Source organism: Watersipora subatra, chromosome 8, assembly GCF_963576615.1.
Source record: "Watersipora subatra chromosome 8, tzWatSuba1.1, whole genome shotgun sequence".
Taxonomy (NCBI): Eukaryota; Metazoa; Bryozoa; class Gymnolaemata; order Cheilostomatida; family Watersiporidae; genus Watersipora; species Watersipora subatra.
The window spans coordinates 49,118,302-49,130,365 of record NC_088715.1 but is presented as its reverse complement, the minus strand read 5'-3'; the positions used below and the strand labels follow the sequence as shown (position 1 = coordinate 49,130,365).

Below are 12,064 nucleotides of genomic sequence, written 5' to 3'. Positions count from 1 at the left end.
TGTGACCAAAGTTTGTTCATCGAGCTTTGTTTCTGAACCTGGGCTGTTGACTAGAGCTGGTTAAGACTCGTTTACACCGAAACAATTTATTGGAGTTGATTTGTTTTACACCAAATTTTTACATTTACATGTTTGGTGTCAAATGAAAGACAATTGTAAACCCGGCTCTGTCCGAGTTGCCATCCCAAGAGCAGTAAAATGTTGCATACTAAGTTTATCCGATTTTGACATAGTAAAACATGGAATTGACCAATCAGATCTTGCAATGTTCTCACGATAGTACCTGTAATACAAGGAAATGGAATGGAGATCTATGTTGTAATTGATTGGCTTTAAAAGGTGAACCATTTTGCAGAGAATTTTTAGTTGGCTCTGTGTATAGTTTTTGCAAAAATTCTTTCAGTTTTTAAACAAAATAGAAGCCATTTCAACTCTCTTAGCAAAAAACACAACTCCAACAAATTGTTCCGGTGTAAACACGCCTTACCGTTACGCAATTAGTTTGCCAGTGTCCTTCGGACAAGGGACAAGGTAATGGAGTGCTGATATTAGCTGTTTTTCAGACATTAGGCATTGTGTCGAAATTTTATTGGCCAAAAGCAGAGCATTCGTGTCGATGCTTTCTAAACAGTGTTTTATATAAAATCACATGTTTTAATAATACATGTGTACTTACCTTGTTATATATCGACCCATGCAATAACAGATTAAAGCATATTTTCAACTATTCCATTCAAGTTCTGGTAGTCATAAAAAATATTTGTTTCCAATGTCTTCTTAACAAGAAGACATTAGCTAACAATTGTTAATGATTACAATAGTTAATGATAACAATATTTAATGATAACAATAGTTAATGATAACAATAGTTAATGATAACAATAGTTAATGATAACAATAGTTAATGATAACAATAGTTAATGATAACAATAGTTAATGATAACAATAGGTAATGATAACAATATTTAATGATAATAATAATTAATAATAGTTTACAAATGAAGCACAAAAGCTGAAAAAGGGCAAAGGTTTAGCTAATGAGATGGAAGAGCTACAAACTAAGCAAAAAATTAGCCAATGAGATGCATGAGCTGAAGTGGGCAATGAGTTAGCCAATGAGACGCATGAGCTGCAAAAGGACAGGTAATTAACCAATGAGATAAAAGAAAAGCAAGAATACAAGGAGTTGTTAACTAATGAGATACACTAGCTGCTGAGGACAAATGGTTACTATTTAAGGTGCAAGAGCTGCAAACAGGACAAAGAATCGGCCACTATGACACATGAGACACTGCTAGCAGACTCTGAATAAACACCAACACTAACATTAACACGCTGGCCACAGGCAGTGTCATCGGAAGGAGGTGCTAAACTTATTGATGCTTGCATCATTGAGAAACAAGTTGCGTAGTTCCCCTTATCCATTTGCAACCTAGCACGATGTACAGTACTTACCTTAGTGCCTCTTTAAGTCAAATATGGCTTTTGCATCCAACGTTATTGTTATGCTCAATGCGTGTAGCATTGAGTCTTGTAGCATAATATTCGGTAATAATAATAATGGTGCCATAGTATTTGGATTTCATTAATTTGATTTCTATTTCATTCTGTTCAAAGCTCTGTTTCTCTGTTTCAAGCTCCTTCATGCAGCTCAAAGAAACATTGCCTCTTCATTTGAACATGTCAAAGTTGAATAGATGATGCCTACCAAACAGGAGTGTTCTGGAATAAAAAACGAGAAGTAATAATTGTTCCTGAGAACTCAATTGAATGTTTCTCAGGAACATGACATTTTTAGAAGTCTGAACTTGTTAAAAATGTAAAAACACGTTTTACACAGCTGAATAAGATTTTATCATGCATAGTTTTTATGGGTTTTGTGGTGGCTATCAGGTAGTTTAGTGAAGTTAAGGCTGCTTTTGACCTTGACTCAATACTACTGGCCAAGGATTCTAACGAGTAGATGACTCCCAGTTTACTGTTTGTTAAATAGCAATAGGCCCACTGCAAGTTACCTCATGGAAATTCAGTAGCCCAAAGAAAAGGCTTTGAGACAAATATCAAGTTACAGTTATCTTTACTATCATAAGATCAGTGTCCATCCGTCTGCATGGATCCATGCTAAGGCCATGAAAAAATAAGTTTCTCTCATGGGATTTGAACTCAAACTCCATTTTACAGTTCACCGCTCTACCACTACACCACTCATCCATTTTGCCACTTCACCAAACAGCGACGGATACAGTGATTACTTACTATAATCACTCACAGTGCAAGGACTGCCAAGTGTACTCGTATAGTATAATATTAAATATTTATGATGTAAATTAATGCAGTTTTATTGAAATGGTGTCAGCAAGGGATTAGAAAGGCAAAAGGATTTTATTAAGCCCTTCTATAACGCTAAGAATCATAAAGCTATTAGATTAAAATGAATGCTCATGTACTGCGATTAGGAACTCATTTGATAGTGTGATTGGTTAAGATGGAAAATGAATGTGATTTATGCTTAATCAGAATGAAGAGAATGAATCAGTTAATTGCTCACAGTGTAGCAAACAACAAAAAGTAGGCTGCAAAAAAGGGGGCGGGGGTAGCCAGCAAGCAGGCAGGACAAAAGGTAAATACATTCAGGCTATTTTAACACTCAGAGAAACAGAAAGGCATGATGGAACTAGAACTAAAAATGGAGGTACAAGATTCCAGGAGAACAATGAGAAATGATAGTCATTTGCTCAAGTTGATTGGCTGACGGTTTCTGCTTATTGGAAAAAATGAAAGAATTGTGGAAAAAGAGAGCAAAAGAGAGGTTGTTAGATATAAATATTTCTATTTGGGCATTTTAAAATGCAATAGTTTAAAGAAGCCGACGGTTATCATGCAGGACAATGTAAACAAAAAAGCCTTTGCAAAGCGTAAAGAATCTCTTGCAGAATTAATGTGAAATATGAAAAACTAGCTGAATTCGTGGCAATGCATGGGTATTAAAAACAGCTTATAAACAGTGGCAGGTAATGTAGTTACCTGCCACTTGCCATCAGCCTAGTACAGTGATCGGCAACCTTTCCCACTCAAAGAGCTATTTGGACCCATTTTCCACAGGAAAGAACGCGGTGGGAGCCACAAACCCCCTTTCATATTTCAAATTAAAAATAAATACCACATGTAACTTTTTTGTTTAGCTTTTAATGCTTTTATACAATGTTTACATCATATAACGTGAAATTGCGGCATGTATAATGATTAAACTGCTGAGAAAACAAAATTAGGCCTTTGCAAAGAACAATAAAATAATTTCAGTGGTTTTATTGGCACATAAATTGTTATAAGGCGTACTACTTGTATTAGTGTTGTTGTTTGTCAATAGTGTTTATGGCGATATTGCAGACCTAAGTGGCTGACCAGCCTTACTTGATTTCTAATTATTTAGTTAACCCAGTTAGTTGACATACTACCAGAAGGTATCTCGTAGCGGTCTGGCCTTCCACACTAATCCGTTAGTACGCTTTTCGGTACTTTTATGTTACAGTCATGTGACGATCATGTTATAAGGTACTTATAATACAACATAATGGAAATAGTGATGCATAGCAAGCGACAATGTTTGATTTATCATCATACTTACAATTTTTAAAATTATGTTACAAAATCTAGTGATAAAATTTCTATATTTTTATGAATTACTTGGCATATGGTAATAAGAGGAGAAAGTTCCAAAGTCAAAAGGAGCTGCAGCGAGGGGATGAAAAAGCCGCATGCGGCTCCGGAACCACAAGTGCCGACCCCTGGCCTAGCACATTGCCAATCGCTAATGTGAGTAAGCTAGTATTCCTATTGCTAAAACTTAGTAATAAGAGCCGTGAGAGCAAGCTTTAGCGATGTTGCACCGTAAAGCAAATGCTATATGTATTTTAACCAATATAACAACTCATATAGCCCGAAAGTCTACTGCATCTCGCGTAGTTAAATGGGTTAGTTTATTGTCATGTAAACAGGAGGTTCCAAGATCAAATCTTCTGCAATACGGGTTCTTATTTATTAGATACTAGTCAGCTATAGCTGGAAAGACTAAGTGACAAACTTTAAGACTTATATGTAGAAGAACCAATCTCTATATTAAAAGAAATTAAAAATGGAGAATGTCAACATAGGTTTCTCTCGGCTTTGTTAATGGTCAACTGAAAACTAGCATGAGCTGTTGATTGGCTCTGTGGAAGAGTGGTAACTAAACAAAGAATACACAACCATGAAGTTTCACCTTATCACTAGCTAATGATAAATAGGAGAGCACCGCGCTTACACAATTTCAGCCTCAATTTCATTTGGTAATTTCGCTTGCTAGTTACACACGTGCACACACACTACTATAGATGTCCAGCTGTATATGGCTAGAAGTCACAGGATGCAGACTTTCTGACACTTACAAACATGTTATTTTGGTTTCAACTCAATCTAAGAGAGTTAAGGCTAAACCTAAAGACTTTAATTTGAAGGGGTAATCATTTGCACCTTCAAGACCAGCAGTGTTAAGAATGCTAAGGAAGTGAAAAAGGTTATAATCTGAAAGACTTCTGAAGCGGGTCATCAAGGCTATCAAAGGCTTCCGTGAAAAAGTAACTTTGCTAGACTGGTGCAGCCGACTAGTAAGCCTGAGGCTGAACTTACGAAGTACTACACACTATACATTCCATCCTTGTAAAAATACAATAATACAGTCATTCTTAAAAATTCTAAATATGCGTTAATCAACGCTTTCTCATTTCCCTATTCATGAGGATTAAAACTGATGCATCCGACAAACGATCAGGAAACAAAGAGCGCTACTTTAACAGTGATGGCTAGAAGTCAAATAATTGTGAAACCTCCAAACAAAGACTTGCTACCTTTGAATTATAACAGCACCTTGCCAGTCCAGTATGTCATGATTGATCATCAGGTATAGTAACTATATGTACAATTATTTCACTATGCCAGTAGATGGTTGATTGGTGCAGGTGTTACAGCGTTGGTCTACCAAGCTAAATGTTGCAGTTTGAACTTTGTACGAGAACATCCGTTTTCCCGACTTCCAACTGTAGCTTTGGACAGATGAATGCGCAAATGAATACTCATTTTTAAAATGTCGGTTAAATAGTAACTTTCTGATGTCAAGTGTTGCCATGGCAGAAGATAAGAGTAAATAGAATGATATAAAAAGAGTATTGTGAATCAGATTGTCTCAATAGAGCTATCATGAGTAGCTCTATGGTTGAATAACTTTATATGAGTTGAACTCAAGCTACTTTGATGAATCATTATTGAAATAAACTCTGCCTACGCTTCTTCATAAATCAAACTTCGTAAACCAAAGTTGGATTTCAGTAAATGACTCTGGCAAGATTTTATGGCATTTTGCATGTATTCATCATACATTTGCCCTTGAAATCGTTTTCAGCATTTGAAGATGATTGAGAACAAAATTTTAGCAGGACATCAGAAATTATCAGTATTTTTTATCGGCTGTGATTTTTTGTTGTTTGAGGTGATCCGACTGCCAGGATGTTTCAAGATTAAAATCAATTAAACTTGATCACGGTTAAAACACTCCAATCAAATGAGAATGCGATTATGATGTCTATAGTTACAAAGATACCGGCGGAATAGAAATGCATAACACTGCAACATGAACAAATAGCCGATACCAATTATCGCTACGATAAACACTAGTGACATTATTTTGTATGTATTTTTCTTCTGAGTGCTTTAACCATGATCTAGTTTTGTCAATTTTTATCTTGAAACATCCTGGCAGTCAGATCACCTCAATTGTCCAAAACAATCGAAAAGAGTAAATAGTATTGATACTGGTAAAATCTACTAATTTTTTTAGTGAGTGCATCTTTTACATAGTCATTGTAAAAAATGTTAGCTAAAAACTACTCGATTCTAGCCTGATCCTAAAATAAGGCTAAATCAACTTATTAGAAGTAAATTTAGAACTTTTTAGAAATTTGAAACAAAATTCGAAAGCATTGGCAATTCTCTATTATGCAGGCCTTTTAGTAACTCGCTAAAGCTTTAGTTTTAGACTGAATATGCTGTAGAAATGCATATAGGTAGTCATCTTTTTAATACAAGCTACATACTGTAGACCTCATCTATCGCAATAACCTGTCATCAACAGGCATCCGAAAATGTTCCATTAGCAAATATAGGAGTTTATTATTTTCACTAATAGGTCAATAGACATTAATATCACTGATATCAACCAAGAATCTTTTCTCTTTCAAGTATTCCAGCTAGAGAAGTTTTCAGGTCAATATCTGGATGCTTGTCTCTGTAGTCAGCAAGGAGAGTCACCACTTCTTTGAATTTGTCCGCTACTAAAAAAGAGATAATTACTGAAGAAGTTAGGCTATCAGCTAAAGAATACCTTAAAGGGAATATTTGGACCTGTGCCATGTGAATGCCAAAATCTTTAGCGATTATCTAACCATTTCGTCCAAAAATACATAGCGAGTTCGTGTAATGATCACAACTTACATTAGTTTTCACATTGCTCTAATGTTTTAACGCTCTCAGGGCAGCATATCTTTATATCTTTGGATTGCCTGTTAATTTCTGTCAAACAGCAATTTTACGAGTTTGTTTTTCTTGAACTCCTTTAACACCTCGAAGCCAGGGTCTGAGATAATTTAGGGAATAGTTTTCCTGCCTCATCCTATGCTCGAGTGAATTGGGCTACGTTGGTTCACTTTGTTTCTTACTTAGTTGATTTTTGGCATTTTTAATTTATGTAAGATTAGGAAATTTTTTATCAATTTGCGCATGATTTAGACTTGATTCACTTTCGACGTTTCAAACTATTTTGAGTATTAATTTTTGACGTATTGCCAAAAGACCAAGAGAGCTTCTAACTCCATGAGAAATGGAAAATGGCTGCTGACAAAACATTAGTTTCTAATGACACACTGATTGAAGTTTTTAGGAATGAAGATCAAAAATAGGCTAAGCTAAAAAGGTCATTTCCCTCAGTAAAAAATTGCACACTAAAACTCTTTGTTTTTCTATACATAACAAATATACACACTCTATCAGACCCGGTGTACTGTAACCATTATGTTTCTACAGTTACTTCTAAAACATCACATTTGTGGAAGAATGTGTAAAAAACTATTTACTCTATTTAATTTCTGTCTTTTACTAAGTTCTTCAAGTTCGAAGCTTCAAAATTATGCACAGGTAATAATGATTGTGCTATGCTAGGTGATTTTACAGCCGATGGAAAGTTGTTAATTTGGTCTAGCATCAATGTGAACGCTTGGAAATACAAGACTAGGCTTAAAAGTGTTAATATACAGATAAAATGATATATTTTGCTTGTCAGAAAGTAATTAACCGTATTATAGGTAAAATCTTTTTTGGTTCTGCATGAATACTTATAACAAGTTTGGGTCAGTACTATTATTTTATTTGCTTGCTAAAATTATCTGGGACAAAAAGGTATTACAGTTTATAACATGTGTACTAAGCGCCATCAAACTTTGAGGAATATATCAGGTCAACATTGCTTACTGAATAATAAATGTATTGATTTACCAGCTATAGCTTATATATACTAATACTATTGCAGTCCTGGGTGGCATACAAGGTCTTCAGATATGCCAATAAAGCACAAAAACAACTATCGACGCAATTTTTCTCAGTTACTTGACGACAGTTGATTGGAGGAGTAGTAAGGCTGTTAGTCTGCTAAGCTGAAAGTCATGAGTTCAAATCTTAGTGAAAGTAATCTTTTACATCTTCCTTTAACATGGTTTTTATTCTAGACTTTTTATTAATATTTTATTACATAATAAAATATTTTATATTTTTATTATTATTTTATTTTTAATTTATACAAATACACTGGCAGCTGTAATAAGTACAGTCTGTACACATGCATTTCATTATGCTACAAAGTGGTCCACTGGGGCAGCTGGCGGTATGCTTGGCTGCATAGCTGGATGTCTAATTTCAATTTCGGTGTGATGAGTTTTTTTTTCTAATGCTTTTAGCGTAACTTTGGAGAGATAGTCAAACCGACACGGCTTTTATAGTCAACTAGTAGAGATTATGATAACTCAAATATGAACCTAAGCAAGCTTTGTAAGGCTTGCGAATACGATGAATTTTATTGGCCTGCTAGACACGATGTTTAAGTTTCTGTTTACAACTGGAAAATCGTTTTGGATCAATTAGGGCAAAAAAATGTCATACATTTTTTAAATAGTTTCTAAAATGCTTTGAAAATTGTTTTAAATAGCTTCAGATTAGTTTAAAGTTTAGACACCGCAATGCCACAAACTTCAACAATGGCAAAAATATTTTAGTATATCATTCAATCATAGTGACAGGCTTTGCTGTTTGCACATGGCGTCAATGCTGACTCACCAATACACTTGTCAAGCACCTGCTGGAAACCATGGCAGCAGCTGAACCTATTGCAGGGAGGGTACTCAGTGTTGTGGGTGTAGAGTTGTACATAGTACTGCTGAGGTCTGAAAAGCAAGAAAACGGAACATCAAGTTCTGAAGCAAACATGAGGTAAAATTTGGGCAAACTTTGCCACAAAGGTTATTGTTGACATTTGTATTGAGATTTTTCTTGAGGAAATGAAAGAAATATTGCTACGGAACACCTAATCTAAAATTGAAAATTAATAATCTTCCTCAAAGATTAAATATATTTTGCTATTTGCTTCTTGTAATTTCATGGAACCAAAATACTTTTAGGTATAGTGATGTATAATAGTAAAAGTGTCCATGCCTAACGTAAAATACAATAGTCTGATAAATGCGGTGGTCTGGGCGTGCTGGCAAATTGCAAGGGCCAGCCCTGCATTGAACACAACGTTATACCTTCATTTCATCTCATTTTCCACTTTCATCGCTGGCTCAGTAAATACTTAGAACAAATTATCGTAAAGGTTTATAGCTTAGAAATGGAATGGATCTTGAAGAATTGTTCTTTGAAAAGCTAATAGGTACATAGTTAATTGTTTTTTTAAAAATAATTTATTTACATGTGGGTGCATACTAAATGCATTATAATTTGAAGTTGACGCAATTGTGATCATGTTTGTGGTATCTAGTTTATATTTGAGTTTGCTTGATTAAGTAACTCTTTTTCCAGTCACAAAGACTTCAATGCACTCACTTGATATTTTAGTTTCGACAGCTATTTGGTTAGTTAAAAAGATTAATGACTAAGTTTATAACGCTTGAACAAAAGAAATCAATGAAGATTTAAGCCAAAAAGCTCTACATTAGATAGTTGACTATAGCCTAGCTTACAGCTAGAAAAATTACCAAGAAAATGAGCAATGTATCAAATAGTTTTAAATTCATTTTTAGAAAAGCTCGTTTCACTAAACGCCTCATTTTTGACACGATACAACGAATCAGCTCACAACATTTTGTTTCTTCACCTAAGCCATCAACAGCATTACACTCTCTTTTTAATCACAAAACGATAATGCGGGTAAAATATTGACCAGCTTTTCTTTGAAAAATGTGGTATGAGAAATTAAGGTAGTCTGAGATCTGAAGTGACGGCCTATGCAACAGAGCTACTCCTTAGCAGCTCTCTACAGCCCATTTAGCCAATTTTAAACTAGGCTAAAGTTTAATCTCAAGTTTGCAGACTAGCATTGTAAGGAAGACCACTGTCACAAACAGTTGTTTCAGTACTTTCCCTTTAGTAAGTTCAGTACATCTTGGCTAGTATTTAGGAATTAAGTTAACATTGCTTGCGTTAGCGAATGAGATGAGTCAAGTCTAAAAATAGTCAATATGGGCATATATAAATAAGCATTATAAGAGACTTGTCCATATTTAATATTATCAAAAATTATTTTATTAAACTTTAGTACATTGAAATTTGAAACCGTAATAAGTTTTTTAAATTTATTAATTTGTATGTGTTGCAGTTCAGAAAAAAATTCCCAAAACATTAGTCAAGCCAAACAAAGAACAAATGATTCTTGCTCATCGTTGTTGTTCAAAGGTTAAACTCAGAACTTGTTCATAGGAACTTAATTTGAACTATATTAGGAATAGACATCAACACTTACATTATTGAATTTGTATATCGGGTGCATATGTCCCAGCCAAAGACTCCACATTTGGCTGCCACCTTCTGTTGTTGTGTTACTGTCCTAGTGCGCACCTGCACCATTAGCTTAACCACCTTTGTTATGGGTGGATCTTGGTCTATGCAGCATGCTCCATACTGGGCATATGGAATCTGGAAGAAAGAATATATCCATGAAGACCTACCGCACTCTAATCCTGTGTGACCTCAATGTAACATCCACAACTTTATCAATACACAAAAAAAGGGGTCACAGCAAATTCTAAGCGATTGTATAATTTGATTTTTATCTCAAGTAATGTTTATTAATGTCAGAGTCGATAATATTAAAACTAGTTTTATGTAAGTTAGCTGCAAGAATTTATCTAATGAGTCGATGTAGGATCGATCTTCTTTGATATCAAACATTTGTTGAACCTTGTAAAAGAGAGTTGGAAATTAGACAAGAAAACAGTTCTTGTTAGCTATAATGTTGTGGCTGCTTTGGTATCACACTCAACCTCCTTAAATAGAGGTTGCCAAAGAAATCTCAACTTTTTATGAGCTGATGTTACAACTTAACTTATCTATCTCACTACTGTAACGAGTTTAGATCAATGCTTATTTTTTATTTAAACTTCAAATAGGTTGTCTTATTAATTATAGGAACAAGACTGGCAAAGTATTTTAGTTTTAAAAGCATAAAACAGCCATCTTTATTTTTTCTGATGTGGTTGACTTACACGTGAATTAGAATTTCGGCTTACGGTATAAAATATACCAAAGAGCATAATTTTTTCTGTTTTTGATTAGATCAGCTTAGGAGATGAGTAAAGAGAAAGTTTTGGTATAATTCTGTATCAATCATGTTTTAAAGCTTCTTCCACTTCACCAGCATTACTTGTGTCTGCAAACCACCTTTCAAGTCGACATAAATGCTCACAGAATTCTGCTATTTAGATGGTTTAATACTTTAAAACTTCACAAACACCCTTTTTAATCAACATATATTGCAACCTTAAAGGAACCTTACCTAAATGAATCACAGAAAACCTTGCATCTTATTCCCTAACAAAGTAACAAAACTTTTTAAATGTGATTCTCTTTTGAGGCAAGACTGCTTTTATATCCTGGAACACATATTTGCTTTTATCCTTTTAAATGAAGCGAACATAAGCGTTCACTATATTTGTATTTTTAGCTGTTACATTGAATCCCCTTAGCATATCATGTTAAGTGGGATAACTTAAGTTAACATACCTAGTAACTTACTCCACCTAGTAGCTCATTTAGCCAGAAACTTACTATTATTTTCTGATCACCATATATAGTATCTTAATATCGCTAGTAACTTAGTCGACCTAGTAGCTCAGCTAGTTAGCAATATACTACTATCACCTAATAATCGTTGTTGGTAATTTAACTAGTAGTCCTTTAAGAATAACAGTATAAGCATTTCATTAACCTGTGATTTTACCTGAAACTGTATGTGTACATAGGTCGCCTCATCCAATGCTGTATCTGTGCAAAGATGATTTGATTTTGTTGTATAGTATATATGAATATTTTTATTTGATTTTAGAATCTATTCAAATTCAAGTTCTCATTTTTTACAGATTTTTAGCTTTGTCGCAAATAAATGATATAGTTAATTCTAGTGTGAGACTGATTGTTTTTAAGCGCATGCATATTTTAAAGTCACTTAGAAGTAAAAAGTACATGTCGATCAGTATGCGTATGCACTAGCCATGCTGGCAGTCCTCACCAATGACATATTGACTATAAAGATACTAATATTGATACAGTCAACATACCTTACAGTCAACACCCACCACATACTATAGTTAAGCTTACCACAAGGTTGTCAAACTCTACAGCAAGGCTATTAACTACTGCAACTAGCAGTATTATCAAGACAATGTTTTTTGACATTCTTAAGCAAGTGGCCACTTCAAGAGCTGTTAGGTTCATG

General features: G+C 34.4%; 1 protein-coding gene across 1 annotated transcript; it reads right to left on the bottom strand.

Moving 5' to 3' along the window:
* Nucleotides 1–6,243: 6,243 nt before the first annotated feature.
* LOC137402657 (uncharacterized) lies at nucleotides 6,244–12,024 on the bottom strand. The gene is made up of 4 exons (XM_068089162.1): nucleotides 11,947–12,024; nucleotides 10,094–10,266; nucleotides 8,413–8,519; nucleotides 6,244–6,362 (listed from the first exon to the last, which is right to left on the bottom strand). Exons 1-4 carry the CDS (start codon nucleotides 12,022–12,024, stop codon nucleotides 6,244–6,246), a joined length of 477 nt encoding a protein of 158 aa, XP_067945263.1.
* Nucleotides 12,025–12,064: the final 40 nt, after the last annotated feature.

Bases quoted from the DNA above. Each gene is read 5' to 3' on its own strand.
- LOC137402657 (XM_068089162.1), bottom strand. From the start codon at position 12,024: ATGTCAAAAAACATTGTCTTGATAATACTGCTAGTTGCAGTAGTTAAT. The intron at 8,520-10,093 runs GTAAGTGTTGAT...CTTGCTTTTCAG, and splicing joins CGATATACAAATTCAATAAT to ACCTCAGCAGTACTATGTAC. The intron at 6,363-8,412 runs GTGAGTCAGCAT...TCTCTTTTTTAG, and splicing joins GGTGCTTGACAAGTGTATTG to TAGCGGACAAATTCAAAGAA.